The following is a 15,551-nucleotide window of genomic DNA, read 5'->3' as shown; positions in this document are numbered from 1 at the left end:
TGTCCGCTGTTGGAGAAACAGAACTTGCCCCCCTTACTCTTTAACCAAGATGCTGGGGGTTGTCCCACCTGTTACCTGAATCCAGGTGCTGTATGACATCACAGTCTGCTCAATGCTCATTGGTCCTATCGAGTTATACGAATGGGTCTCTGCTTCAGTCAGCCTGGAGTGGAGAGGGATCTCCCATTTGCTATATGGGTGCATGTTATAAAAATACTCCTGAAAACATTCCTGTCCCTTAAACCCACCAGCTCTCCTCACACAAGCGTGATACAAAATGTCGACACCGAAAGTCGACATGGGGGAAAAACATGCCAAGTTAGACAGTTCAGAATGTCGACAGGTTCAAAATATTGACATGGAAATGGTCGACACTTTTTTTTTTTTCTAATCCTAATCTTCGTCCTAACTCTCCCATTGGTGCCTAAACCTAGTGTCTAACCCTAACCCTCCGGTAAGTCCCTAACCGTCCCTCCTAGTGCCTAACCACCCAGTAAGTGCCTAACTCTAACAATAAAAAAAAAGTGTCAACCATTTCTGTCGACCTTTTCCATGTTGACCTTTTTATACCTGTCGACCTTCTGTACTGTTGATCTTTTGTCACGTCGATATTCTATGTCGACCAAATCATTGTCGACTATTCAATTGTCAACCTTTTGTATGGAACCCTCTCTCGCACAGGTGATGATAAAAATAAACATTTCATCTAGGTAACACCTATCTTGTATTCCATATCCTCATGCAGACCATTGTGTGATTCAGTAACAGCTGCTGGTATCGTCAGAATAAGTCCTAGGTACCTTTTGGTCTATTAATTACAATCATGTGTTGCAGTATAAATGACTGCGCAGTACAGTTTCCCACAGACGCAGTACATTACCCCTCAGACTATTTCCTGAATTGATATTATTTTCGTTTGTTTTTTTTTTTTTTTTCTTCCAGAATACAAAAAAGCTCGTCAGGAAATCAAAAAGAAGTCGTCAGACACACTTAAGCTGCAGAAAAAAGCTAAGAAAGGTAAAACCCTCTAATCATATATAGATGCTGCTGTTAGGAAAAGTTTGCTGAGCGGTCTCTAATGAACGCAGACTGTCTGTTTTATCAGACACTAGTGACGTGTTGATGCAGAAGGCACTGACTGGCGATGTTAATGTGGTAGGGGGTGGCTCCGTCCTAACCACTGCACGGCATGGACGTGGAAAGGATGGTACCCCTCTTCTGGGTGCTCAGCCTCCCTCTATCCCCATTCACACTTCCTCAGTGGCTAAACCAAACCTACACCTACAGTATATGGAGTTTGAGCTGCATGTATTCATTTACACATGAATAGTAGTTACTATAGACTTGGGAATTGCGATGAATATACAGTTTGTACCAACATCACCATATGTACAGTGAATAACGAAAAACTAATATTATTATCATCCTTTATTTATATGGTCCACAAGTGTTCCGCAGCGCCTTACATAGTACATAAACAAATGTGAACAAGAAACCAGCGACTTACAGTGCAATACAATGCAGAACAAGTACATGGTGTATACACATTGCTGCATTAGTGATCATAACACTGAAATAAGCAGCAGGGAGTCGGCAATCAGGTGTTAGTGGGGAGTAAGGAGAAGCACACGAGGGAGGAGGGCCCTGCTCGTGAGAGCTTACATCTGTAATATTAGGTTTTTAGCTAATTTATTTATATATATATATATATATATATATATATAATATTATTGTAATAAAATGAATAAAACCAGAGAGACTCTCATGCGGGGAAAATGGAATATGTTGATGTTGCTGAAATAATTGGACGTTATGTTCGCATCTTGGAGATCCCTTCGTTCCGTTTCTGGCTGTCCTAGGTTAATGAGAACAAAATGTTTTTTTTAAATTATAATTTATTTTTTTTTTGCTTTTCCGCTAAATGCAAATAACTACCTGAACGGACGCGGTGACCCGCACACTGTAGATTGATAGAAACGTTTGTCTTTTTATGGAAGAGTTGTGTTACTGATTATTCTTCATTGGTTTCTGCCAGCTTTATGCATTTAGAGAATCTTATATTTTCTAACCGTATTTATCGAGGAAGAGTGATTTATTTTTTACCAACACATTCTGCATAATTCATTAGAAATGCAGTATAAATCCTAATATCCTATAGTACTAAAGGAAAAGCTGCTTCTAGGACTCCTGTGGTGGTTTGTATAATACACTGAAGGCGCTTATAGAATTCGTGAGATCGCTCAGGACTTGAAACAATCTTCTTAGATATAAAGAGGATAGAGCTGATGAAGAGTTGAGCGTGCGTCCATTTGCGGACCGTATACTGCGTGTTTTCCCTCTGCGCAAGCGCCAGATCCAAGTGTAAACAACTACAGGGTCTGCTAGCTGCATTGTCAGGGGCCTTTAATCCATGTTCTTCCAATATACTAGACCAGGGGTAGGCACCAGGGGTGCTGCTGTGGAATTACACATCCCGGCATGCCACAGTCTTGTTGTTAGGGCATGCTAAAACTATATCAGAGCGTGCTGGGATGTTTAGTTCCACAGCAGCTGGAGAGCCACACGTTGCCATGTCCCTGTAGCATTATTTATGTTACTGTAGTTGCCCAGCAATTGCTATTCAGAAATAATTTGATGGCTAATCACTATACTAACATTGGTTCACTAATCAGCCAACATATTGGCAACATTATGGGTCCATTTTTGTTTTGCCTATTTTTGTTGATGTGAAAATAACTCTGCCCACCTTACAATGAGCATCTGCTTGGTGCATACAGGTCAACAAAACGTTTCTCAGCTTGTCTGACCTCTCAGACAGACAAAGGTCCAACCAGACCCAGGACTCCTGAAACTGTTCATGTTCTTCCGATGGCTTCAGCTGGGAACCTGTGTGCGAGATGCGAGCACATTACCATCCCTCGATTGGATAGGTTCAGCACCCACCAAGCAACCACATCACATTGGGGGAGATGTACTAAGCCTTGGACAGAGATAAAGTACCAACCAATCCGCTCCTAACTGTCACTTTACAGGCTGTGTTTGAATAATTACAATTAGGAGCTGAATGGTTGGTACTTGCTCGTTCTCCAAATCTACCCCGATAGGCGCTGTTAGCAGACTAATCTGTGCATAGCATAATGGCTATTTGCCGTCATTTCGTGCATTCCTAAACAGTCAATTGATTTATATTCTATACAACCCTTCCTATCTTTCATTAAACCCCCCCTACCTAATTTTTTTTAATTTGCTTTGCAATATACAGTATTTTTGTGTATTTTTATCCAAAAACAAAACATACATTTGCGCTCATTCTATTTTTTTATGTAGTAAGCATACAGTTAAATTGACAAAGTTATTAACATAATTATTATGTTCAATCATTACAGTCTCCGCACATCCATACAGCAGCGCGCAGCTCCATCCGGCCTTCACGTGTCGGCTGTAATTACTTTTGTTAATATTGTTGCGACACGTTATCCTCCTTTAATATATGACGTGCGTAATTGCGGCAGACCATCCACTGTGAAGCTAGCGGATTATATTCTGTAATGAGAGCGCCTTGGCTGGCTGCTGGGTAAACCGTGGGAAGCCTGGTGGTGAAGGGGTTAAGTTTATGTGCTTTTATCAGTCTGAGACGTTGCACAGCGAGTCTTGCAGTCATCCTCCTCCCTTACAGCTTTTTAAAGAACTTGTATAGTTTCCATGGCAGCAAGGGCTTGCGCGCCGACGGAATTTTAACGTTAGTGGGGCCGACCTACTCGCATAAAACCCTTTCTGAAAACTACTCTTGCAATTCTTGTGGAAAGGCATTAGATCCTGGGTGTTAAACATGTGACCCCCACCCTCCCCCATCCTCAGCATCTGTGGAACTACACATCCCAGAATGCCCTGCCACAGTTTTAGCGTGCTGTGATAGCAAAATTGTGGCAGGGCATGCTGGTATGTATAATTCCACAGCAGCTGGAGTTCTGCATGTTGAATACCCCTGTATTAGCTTTTATCATGACATATTCCATTTTATTTCCCCTCCTCAAAGCTAGACAAGTACAATCTGACCATCCTCTATTACAATGTTTGCCAAACCTGTCTGCTGCTCATTTGCAAGAATTACACAAAACACAATTCCAGTCAGGTGGAACCAAACCGTAAGAACTTCTGAATGAGTCACCAGTATGGTTTAGTTTTCTTATACGTGTCCAGTTAAACATGTGGATAGCAGTTACGTGCACAGATGGAGCGATTGTTAGCCCTTGCGCATGCATATAAGCCACAATCCACGTGCGCTACGATCGCACAGTAATTACGTACGCACAGAGGAATCCATCACAGAATGAGTGACGGACTGTGACCGTTTGGGGGGTGGTGACGGGGGAGTGGTCGGAAAAAACGCAGGCATGCCTGTCCATTTGAACGCTGTTGCTTAAATGTGCATAAATTAGCCACTGCGATGGCATACGCAGCTTGAGAGCCCACTGCGTGCGAGGAGACCTGCAGTTTCTGCGGCTGGGCAGACTTGGTGTAAATGCTGCGTAGATGTGCGTCGATGTATAGGTAGAAGAGCGACATTGGACGGATGTGAGAAAGCCATAGTGGGCGTCTTTATGCCAGCTGAGCTGTGGAAAGCATTAGCATATTTTCCTTGCTGCGTTTTCGTAAAAAAAAAAATCGCAGCTGCGAACACAATTGCGATCCGTACTGAATCAGGCCCTCTGTCTCTTGCATTTATTGACGTGGACAGAACTTCCACGTGGCTTGTTTAGGCTAAGAGACATGAAAGTGCTGCATTCACCTTTATACAGTGGAGGGAAGCCATTTTGTGGGCTGAACCAATGATAATGTGTGGATGCAGCCCATCAATGCACCGAGGCAGGCACACCTACAAATAGGAACCTAGGAGGTCACACTGGTTCTTCAAGCAACATTATTTTCCTCATAATTTGCCTATAGTCTTGGTTAATTGTACCTGACTGGGAGTAATCACCATACACCAATCACCATACATACATGGTGTGGTGACAATTGTTATGTATTCACCATGAATACATAACAATCGTGGCTATAAATCCAGTACTATCTGTATCACTGTCCATGATATGGATGGTTACCAGTGACGGCATCACACATAGGACCTGATTCAGACCCGTTCGCTAAGGCGCGGTGGGTTGCTGCCGGGCGATTGTTGCTTAGTGCGCGTGCGTATAATTAGCAGTGCGTGTGCGCAAGCCAGTCTCAGCGATGGGGAATTGTGCGCTCGTTATATACACAGACTGCCCACTACTTTGAGTGACACAGTGCTGTTTGTGGGTGGTAACGGGAAGGTGCTTGTAAACGGGGGAGTGGTGTTGCGGACGCAGGCGTGTCAGGTTGACAAAACGCCGTTTAATGGGCGTGCATAATTAGCAAAGTAGCGTCATTGTACACGTCACCTGCATGTACTTCAGCCGGCAGTGATCGCAGTGCTTGCGGCAGGGTAGGGCTACCTCACGGGCTGCGAGCAGCTCCGATGGCTCTCAATGTTACTGATTAATCCTACAATTCCAGGAGATGACGTGTGTTGCGATGGGAAAGGGGGCGTCTTTATACACTAGTGAGCGCTCAGTGACGTTGCTCGCTAAGACATAGAGGACGTCCTTACGCCACGCAGTGCGATTGAGGAATTTGAATATCCGGCCCCTTTTCGCCAGCGAGCGGCTGCATCTTGCGAGCAGGTTTGAATGAGCTCCATACTTATAGGAACAGGCAATTGTAGCCTTGTGGTGAGCTCCCAGCAGGGTGATCACAGCTGGGTCTGGTATAAGAGATAGACAGTAATTAGATAGATAATGTCTAGGTCAGTGGTTCCCAACCATGGTCCTCAAGGCACACTAACAGTCCAGGTTTTAAGGATAGCCATACTTAAGCACAGGTGACTTAATTAGTACCTCAGTTATTTTGATTTAATCATCTGTCCTTAAGCATGGATATCACTAAAACCAGGACTGTTAGTGTGCCTTGAGGACCGAGGTTGGGAATCACTGGTCTAGGTAGACACCAGATGTTCGACAGGGAAAAAAGATCAAACACAAAAGGTCGACATGTAAGAAGGTCGACATGTACAAATGGTCGGCAGGGTTGAAAGATCGACACAAAAATGGTCGACGCATGATTTTATTTTTTTCCGTTTTCTAGCCCTAATCTTCACCCTAACCCTCCTCTAGTGCCTAACCCTGCGGTAAGTGCCTAACCCCAAACCCAACTCTAACCCTAAAAATAAAAGAAATAATCTGTCGACCATTTTTATCATGATCTTTTGACCCTGTCGACCATTTGTACATGTCGACCTTTTGTCTGTCTAAAGCTGGGTACACACGTAAAGATTTTCTGTCCAACCATCCAACTAGTTGATTGGTTGGAATGAAAATCTGGTAAGGTATGAAAGCAAATGACAATCAGCAATTTGCACCCAAACGCCGGAAAATGGACAAAACTGTTGTTTGAACAAATTGTTTAGATCAAACATTTAACAAACTTGTCTGACCGACCAATTTCCTCTGTTTTCTGGCATTTAGGAGCAAATTGCTGATCATCAGTTACTCCCATACGTTACCAGATTTTCATTCCAACCAATCAACAAATTGGCTGGTTGGATGAAAGTTGGTCTAGTGTGTGGCCAGCTTTACTCCCATCCGTTACAAGATTTTCATTCCAACCAATCAACTAGTTGGATGGTTGGACAGATAATCTTTACGTGTGTATGCAGCTTTATATCTGGTGTCTACCTAATTACTGTCTATCTGCAGTCCGAAACCCATCACAGCTTTGTAACAGATTCCTCTGCTGAACCCTTGTGATCTGTATGAATTAGGTCCAGCTTTTATGTGGTAAAGGGATGGTCAGGATAATTTGTTAGTTTACTATGGCAACCCTGTGTATTTTTTTTTTTTTTATACATAGGGGTGTGTACGTAATTATAAAGAGTTTTACCCTTCACCCTAGTGCCGTAAAGCGTATTATTAGTTTTTCTGTTAAGAATTCTAAATTCTTTCCCGTTTTTTAGAGTCATAATATAAGTAATGTGGGAGAGCCTATATCTTCCCAAATGTATCCCCACAGTCATGATTTTCAGACCAATACAATGTTTATAGAGTAGTGTTCATTCTAGCACCCTGCAGCTGTCATAGCACGTGCAGTTCCTCTTTCCTGCCTGTGGTGTCACTCTCTGATCTGGTGCTTCCAGTACACTTGGCTAATACACCAAACTGCTGAAATACAGACCAGCGTGTGGTAGAAGCACCAGAGCAGAGAGCGACACCCCAGGCAGGATAGAGGAACCGCACAGGTTACGACAGGTGCAGGGTGTTAGCATGAACACAATAGAGATTTTGATTCCACTTGGAGCTCATTCACCTGTAACATATTCCTCACCTGCAGACTGTACACTTATAAGAGTTAGCACCGTGATGGCAATAATTGCATGTATACAGGACCAGATGCTTCAATTACCTACAGAAAAGGCATTAGTCAATATATGCTGCAATGTGGCAATCGCCAATATCATGGAAAAACATCCATTGTACAGTGCAATATTGATTTTTTTTTTCCATTTACCGTGTAACGGAAGGGATCATACAGATATACATATATCCATAGAATATGGGTTAAAATACAAGTCCCAGCTTTGCGGAATAATGGCGATCGTGCTTGGGCGACAACTGCAGTGATGTGTGGACGATATATCAGCAAACTGGGCCAGACGCGTTTCGATGCCTCGAGAAAAACTGTAGCTGGGAAGATATTTGTATTTCCCCTTGTTAAATGGGGAATTTTTAAGTGGTTCAATATGATTTCCCCGTCAGTTTCCAATCCATTACATAAATGTATAGCAAACCATGGATCTTACTCCAGCAATGGGCTATTGTCTGGTTACCGGTACATCCCTGATAGGCACCGATGCATTATCTGCACCGTGATGGTTTATAAACTCTACACACATCAGGGTGAACTGTACAGACAGGATTAAGATTCACGCTTGAATGACGATGTTACTTGGCCATGTTGTTTGTAGGGAGAGGTGACATACAGCCCCAGCTGGACAGCGCCCTGCAAGACGTCAATGACAAATATTTGCTCCTGGAAGAAACGGAGAAGCAGGCGGTGAGGAAAGCCCTGATTGAGGAACGCAGCCGGTTCTGTTCCTTCATCTCCATGCTCCGGCCCGTCATAGTAAGCACTTGGCATTTCTATCTGTTATTAAAGGGAATTGTCCAGCGTCATAGCTAATTACTGGCGCTAAGGCTGTGTGTAATTGGTAAGCCTAATGAGCTAATGCTTCAGTATAGACACTTCCATCCTTATGTACTATGCCACAGCAAAAGAGGGTACTCTAATCTGTTCCACTACTTCGCCCATCTGCTTTAATACTAGGGATACCCATTTACGAGTGTGTATAATTGTGATTCCAAAACATACAGAGGGCGCCGATTAGATGGTATATGTATGTATGTATGAACGGACTGTCATTTTGTTCTAAGTATATCTGAGTAACCATTTACAATAAAAAAGGTAAAAAACAAAACACCTATAAACTATGATTGACTGATTCCAGCTGTTAATTGCATATATATATATATATATATATATATATATATATACTATAAATCCTAATTGTGCCCGTTTTGTTTTTTCAAAAATTCTGCAAGAGGATCAGAATCACATCTTGTATTTTTGTGTATAGGAAAATGTGTATGGAGAACCTAAAAGCACTGCTAGAAATAACCGGGTGGGGAGCAGTCTCAGGTCAAAAATAAAATCTGCCCCAGACCATATACAAAACAAGAAAAAATGTCATTTTAACCTCAGGCGCTACCCACGAGGGGTACGGTTCCAGATGGGTAACTTCGGGCAAGAGAACATAAAATGACCGTATAAAATGCCTAGTGTCTATTAAAACTATATAGCTATATTAAACCACATAAAAAAACCCAACATGAATGGCCACGGTAAAATATGCAAACATGTAATATACAAGATAAAAGACAGACAAGATACATAACTTCAATAAAAACGATGTCCAAGAATCAGGATAAAAAAAAAATATTGAATAAATAATGAAATATTGCCAGGTGGCTTCTTTACCAGGTCATGGAGGTAAATATGCGTGAGATCGTAATAACAGAGGAGTGGTCCGGATCCCTCCTCTCTATCCACAGTGACCCTTGATAAAAAAAAGCCAAACCCAGCGCCTCTTCTCTTTCCAACGCGTTTCAGGACTACCTGTCCCTTTGTGTATGTTTGCGGACACTTGCCTCTAGTGCCCTTTTCTGGATCATTTAATTAATGTCTCCAGGTGTATGACAGCTGCCAATCCAAATGCACAACTATTATCCCATCATTCCATCTGTAGAAGCGCCTCTGGAGACCTCGGACCTACAGACATAACAGGGCTGTTCTCTGTGCTTTACATTCATCTATTTTCCTGTAGTCATTCATTATTATTTGTATATACTTGTATTTTGCAATAGTTATTTGTGCTTTCTATTAAGGCTGTGTATATATATATATATATATATATATATATATATATATATACTGTATACTAAAAGTAACTATTGTAGTGTACTGTATAATCAGTCAGGTTCATGTTTATGTATTTTAAAATGTATTCTTTTATATTTAAGTGAGGTTTGAAGTAATAACCAGCACTTCATGTACAATTTTATCTTTGCTCTTTTATAACGATGATGTATTCCCCCTAATGGTTCAGTCGAGAAACAAGCGCAAACATACCTTAAATAATACTGTAACATAAAATGAAACAGCAGCAGTGGAAGTGTATTCTAAAGGAATTGTGGGCAATTATACACAAGGTAGAACAGTGATTTGTTTTGTACAGAAAGTCATAGTTCTTTACCACTACTCAAACATGTCTAATATAATGTTACTGGATTCAAAAACTTCAGAAACTTTTGATACTTGAGATTGACCTTTGCCTGCAATAAAATATTGAAATCTCAGAAACCCATTGTTGCTACCATTTGGCAGGTTGTGAATACCCAACCTTCCTTGGCAGAATCTGAAACCATGAATATTCACTCTGGACAGTACTGATTGAGATGTTGATTAGATACTGTAGGTCCGTTATTTACATCCTGTCTGTCAAAAGGTAGCAATAGTGTGTTTCTGCATTTACAGCAGGTGATTTTAGGCAGAAGTCTTATTTCAAGAATCAAGAGTTACTCCATTCAGCTGTAGAACCCAGTTAAGTGAATGTATTGGGCATATCATTTCTGGTGACCTGTTTTGGTTTTAGAATCTGTGTCACTGTGACAACTTAGAGTTGATATTTTGCATGCAGACTTCTGTCCATTGCCTGATATTTGGGGCACTATTTTTTTGTTAATAGGAGGAGGAGATTTCCATGCTGGGGGAGATCACACATTTACAAACCATATCTGAAGACCTAAAGACTCTCACCGTGGATCCACATAAATTACCTTCTGCCAGTGAACAGGTTGGTACACACAATGGTCTGCCAGTTCACATATATGTAGAACCCCCCCCCCCCCCACCAAAATAGACTAGCCCCTGCCAGCCATCTGACATAGAAAACCAGCTACAGCGTGGACTGTTTAAGGTGCCACTAAAAATAACAGCGAGCGCAGTGTAATGACCGCTTGGTGATGATTTTGGTGGTGTGGATACATTTTCTGAAGCAATCAGAGTAATCGATGATCAGTGCAGTACGTGGCTCTCCCAACTACAGGTCCCAGCATGTCCGCTGCCCTGTAATCCCACACCATCTAGAGACCTACAGGTTGTCCATCTCTTATCTTGGGTATAAAAGACGGGTAAAGAGGGGGCGTACAATGTGAAGTGTAACAAGTCTAATAAACTAAATAAAAGTGTTTTACTGTTATAAAAGAAGGTAAAAAACACCTAATAATGTGATATCAACTTAAAAGCACTCAGGAGCTCATTCAGACCCGCTCGCTAGATGCGTTCGCTCGCACCCAGCGTATGCAAATCCGGCACACACCCAGCAAGGCAATCGATCGCATGGCAAGGGATTAGCACGCCCACTATGCCTTGGCGTGCGATCACTTTGTGTATGCAGAGGCCCACCAGCCTGTCTTAAGACGCCCACTTGCGCACGTCATCTCTTGGATGTGCATGAAACCATTGGTACATCGAGCACCATCAGATGCGAACGCAGCGCTTGAGGTTAACCATACCCTGCCGCAAGCACTGCGATCACTTCAGTGTGAAATACAACCAGGTGACGTGTACTATGACGCTGCCTGTTAATTATGCACACCTCTTAAACGGCGTTAAGACGCTCAGGCACGACTGCATTCGCACCTCCAACTCCACCGTTTTTAATGGCCAGCCCCTGTCACCACCCACAAACAGCTTCTCCGGTCACTCACTCTGCTGGATGTCTATGTGCAGCGAGCGAACGCTTCCCGATCTCTCGCAGTGGTTCGCTCACGTGCATTGCGATGCATACGCATGCACAGAAAGCGACAATCGGCCAGCTAAGAGCATACGCATCCTAACGAGCGGGTCTGAATCAGCTCCTCCGTGTGCAGTGAATGTGGTTAATAATAAAATTCACAACTTGGGTATGTTTTACTTCAGGACTCAAGAGCACCAAATAGACATGTAATAGAAAAGGAATAAAACTGTTTTTCAAAAACACTGCCTTAAAAAACAACAATCCTTTAAAAACTGTGCAGTTAATTAGGAACGTAAAAGTCCCAGAGAGAAAAGTCAAATGACTATATCGTTCTATAAGAAACTCAGTTTATTTAAGCAGTAATAAAAATAGTAAGTAGCAAACGTACAAAATGACAATGAAAAAAAGCACTTATCAATCCATGGAGGCAAAATCAGGTACAGTGTAACAGCCAACGCGTTTCGTCTTTATGGAGACCTCATCATGGGGAAAGTGTTTACTGGCCGATGTTCTCCCAGGTGAAGGGCTTGTCCTTCTATTGCCACGTTATCACTAGATCATTAATAGAGGAAACACATTCTACATCGGGGGTCTGCCCGTGTCAACTGCTTCAATTTACAGGGTTCCAGAAAGGCCTTCTGCTTGTAGTGATAGATTGGCCACTACAGAGCAACACACTAATCACAATACATTGGATAGAAAATAGACTTGAGGGGAGGAGCAAAATGCTGCACATGGGATTGAAAGTAAGTGCTAGATTGCTGGACGTCTGGGGCAGATGTATGCTATGGTATAGTAGGACGGTGGACACAAGTGAGGGCGTGTTGTTATCTCATACCGTTGGGTAGAGGATACTGTGGGGTATATTTACTAAACTGAGAGTTTTTAGAATTGGGGATGTAGCCCATAGCAACCAATCAGATTCTAGCTATTCTATTCTAGAAGAGTCTAGATAAATGTTAAGTAGAATCTGATTGGTTGATATGGGCAACATCTGCACTTCTAAACACTCTATACACTATACCCCTGTGGATCTGCTGCAGGAAACAGGAATGGTGAATGTTAGATTGGCAGGGCTGGTAATATATAACTTTCTCCTTCTTTTCTCAATAGGTCATTCATGATTTAAAAGGCTCAGACTACACATGGTCTTACCAGACGCCACCGTCCTCACCGAGCACCACCATGTCTCGCAAGTCCAGTGTCTGCAGGTAAGCCGCTGGCGTCTGTTCTGCAGGTCTCCGAGTCGTCCATCTGCAACTCCCAGAATTCTTTCACTGTTACCTAGGAGTTCTGGGATCTGTAGTTCAGCAACATCTGGTTAGCTGCGCCTGATTTATAGCTACACATCAGTCATTTACCATTTTGTTCAGAAATAAAAAGCTAAATGTATAAATGGGGTTTCCGTCTTCAGATTACTTTATCGCATTGGCTTGTACATGTCATCCTGCCACTTGTACTAAATCCATGCATTTATCTGATCGTGCAGAAGGTTTTCATTGTGGTTGCCCTGGGATACGACACACACCTGCTCTCTGCATCTTATTGTGTTATCGCAGAACAGATGATATAAATACACAACTGAAAAGCCCTGAAGCAAACAAAAAATTTGATGTAGTAGAAGATGCAGGAGGACTTGTAGAAGTAATTCCATCTTTATATATTTATTTTCATTGAAAAAAATAAATAACGAGGTTAAAGGTGGTGACTGAGGGTCCAATTAGGTGCGAGCTGTTCTCACGGGGGACTCGCACTGCGGAGTACAGTTGCAATCCAAATCCAAGCTCTCTCTGAGGGTGAGATGGCAGGGAAAATCTTTATTTTAAGGTACAAATGTCGGGACACATTTGGATAGTCCCCCTAAAGACTAATTAGACATTTAGAAATGTTCAATTGACTTAATTAACCCAATAATTACATGTAATGTTTGGGTGGTTTTATTTTATTTTTTTAAATGGCCTGAAATTACCCACAAATCAACTTTTTTGTTAGTTTACACACCCCAAATACAGGTTTTTGTTTTTCAATAAAAAATAATTGCTTTTTAACTTTTTTTTTTTTTTTTATTTAAAAATGGTAGTGGCCTCAAATTAACACACAATAACCTTCTTTTTCTAAATTTTTCGATTAACCACTTAAATGACTAATATCTTTCCCAAAAACTGCTCAGAAATTGTAAATTTTTTTATGATTGAATTCGGTCAAGAACATCTTTTTAAAACTTATCCAACACAATTGTATTAAAAAAAATTTCGACACAGTATACCATAAAAATAGCAATTTTTAAGGTATACTGTAATAATAGCTATTGACAGGTGTACCATCGATGGTGGTCAATGGGGCAACCATCGGAAAAAAAATCATTGGATTATTTAAGACCGCAGCCACCGATGTTTCCTTATCGGTGCGTCGGGAGGTGGGTGCCGCCGGGTCCCGATCACCAGCAATGATCAGGATACAAAGGAGGGGGAGCCGCAGGTGCAGAAGCTAATCTTCCCACAGCCGCCTAATGGGTGTTTCTGACTGGTCGCTTCAGGTGCGACCCTTGTCAGGGGAAGCCCAGCCTGGCAAGTGGTTTGTTTGAGATTAAATGAATAAAGTTTGTTTTTGTCAATTTTTGTTAAAAAAAATGCACAAATCAGCCATTTGGCACCATTTAAAAACCTTCAGAACTTTCCTTATGCCCACTAACCGCCTTCTGTATGATTCTGCAAATAAGGTTGTCACTTTTTTGGGGTCCAGGATGGTCTCCCCATATTTTCATGCCCCCCTCCCAAGTCGCATGCTATAGACAATTCACACACCCTCCCCATGAGTACAGTGATTTAGCATAGGATTGAGCGTTCCTCAGGAGCGAGCTTTCGTGCAAAGTGTGCGTGTTCCATTGTTCCATGACACAAACTCGCACCTAATTGGATTGACCCCTAAAAGTAAATCTGTTGTATGTTGATGGCATGCGCAGAAGCGATTTTACGCATTTTTGCTTGTCTCCAGCCGATTCTGAGTCGGTCGGATCTGTCCTTTCGCAGAATATGCCCTTCTGTAGTTTAACACGTGGGGAAAATCCATTGAGTACGCACTTAACGCAGAGTCAGTCAGTTAGTGAGCGATAACCCCGTGCTTTACCATGCGGGGGAAAATTAAACAGCATTTCCTCACGCTAATTGAATATCCCCCTATAAGTGTTTACTTTTGTATGATTTTTTTTTTTTTTAAAGCAATTGTTACCAATAAGATACCGGGTAACATTGGTGCAGTAACTCTCTGATAATTTGTTTATGAGGTGAAATGTCATTTTGCAAGTTAATCATTTCGATTCCGGAGCACCCTCAGCCTCCATCTTGTTGTAGCCTCCTGCTGGGAGGACTTACCTGCTTGTTACACAGACCCCGTATATGATGGATTGTCTTTGCACTCACCCTACACAAACTGTTTTTGCTGTATAAAACAGTGTTACCTGCATGCTGCCTTTGCCCTGAATATTGAATGGTTTTGGCTTCCCTAATGTCTATCTGGCAGGTATTTCCCTTGTGCTGGTCTTTCTCCAACCCCAGTCCCCACATCACCTACAAGAGCATGCCCAGTCCAGCATCTCGTGTCTTTGTGTAACTGTGTGCACATATGTGTATATATATAATCTGCAGCTTTCTATGGAGAATAAGCTGTAAGGAATAAATATACGGTAATGCACACACTTGGAACTCGCAGTATTCTAAAGAATGTCTGGCTGGTTAAGTTCATAAATGAAGTGGGCTTATCACCGACACACAGTAGAGGCAGCTGTTTTGTGGACCGAAGGAATATTTGTGAGTCTGTTGTAGAATCATTGCACCAGCAACCAGTAGTCCCATTAGTCACCAGGGATTAATGGGCAGAATATTAATAAGAAATATCAATAATATTTTTTAATAACACTTTTCTCCCAATAGGACTTAAAGCATTTAACATTTGCAGAATAAAACAGATGATACAAAAAATAAGTGTACAATACATTATACGTGACATCCCAAGTTACAGAGCGCAAATGCTTGTGTCCAGTTTTAAAATACTCCTTATTACAGCATTAGTTTTATTGGACCACAGCTCCCCCATGTGGTTGAAGTTTAAAAGTTTTATG

At 41.9% G+C, this 15,551-nt stretch overlaps 1 protein-coding gene across 6 annotated transcripts in view; it reads left to right on the top strand.

Annotated features, from left to right (window-relative positions):
- Positions 1–15,551, top strand: part of MTSS1 (MTSS I-BAR domain containing 1) — a 178,028-nt gene that overhangs the window by 147,435 nt on the left and 15,042 nt on the right. For all 6 annotated transcript variants that reach the window (XM_088442262.1, XM_088442259.1, XM_088442261.1 and 3 more), the window contains exons 6-9: positions 943–1,017; positions 8,045–8,202; positions 10,382–10,489; positions 12,548–12,645. In XM_088442262.1, the coding sequence (XP_088298388.1) occupies positions 943–1,017; positions 8,045–8,202; positions 10,382–10,489; positions 12,548–12,645 (439 nt within the window). The remainder of the gene's footprint in view (positions 1–942; positions 1,018–8,044; positions 8,203–10,381; positions 10,490–12,547; positions 12,646–15,551) is intronic.

Source organism: Taudactylus pleione, unplaced genomic scaffold, assembly GCF_031769625.1.
Source record: "Taudactylus pleione unplaced genomic scaffold, aTauple2 ptg000306l, whole genome shotgun sequence".
NCBI classification, from domain to species: Eukaryota; Metazoa; Chordata; class Amphibia; order Anura; family Myobatrachidae; genus Taudactylus; species Taudactylus pleione.
Note: the sequence above shows the minus strand (reverse complement) of the source record. Positions and strands in the feature narration are given on the sequence as shown.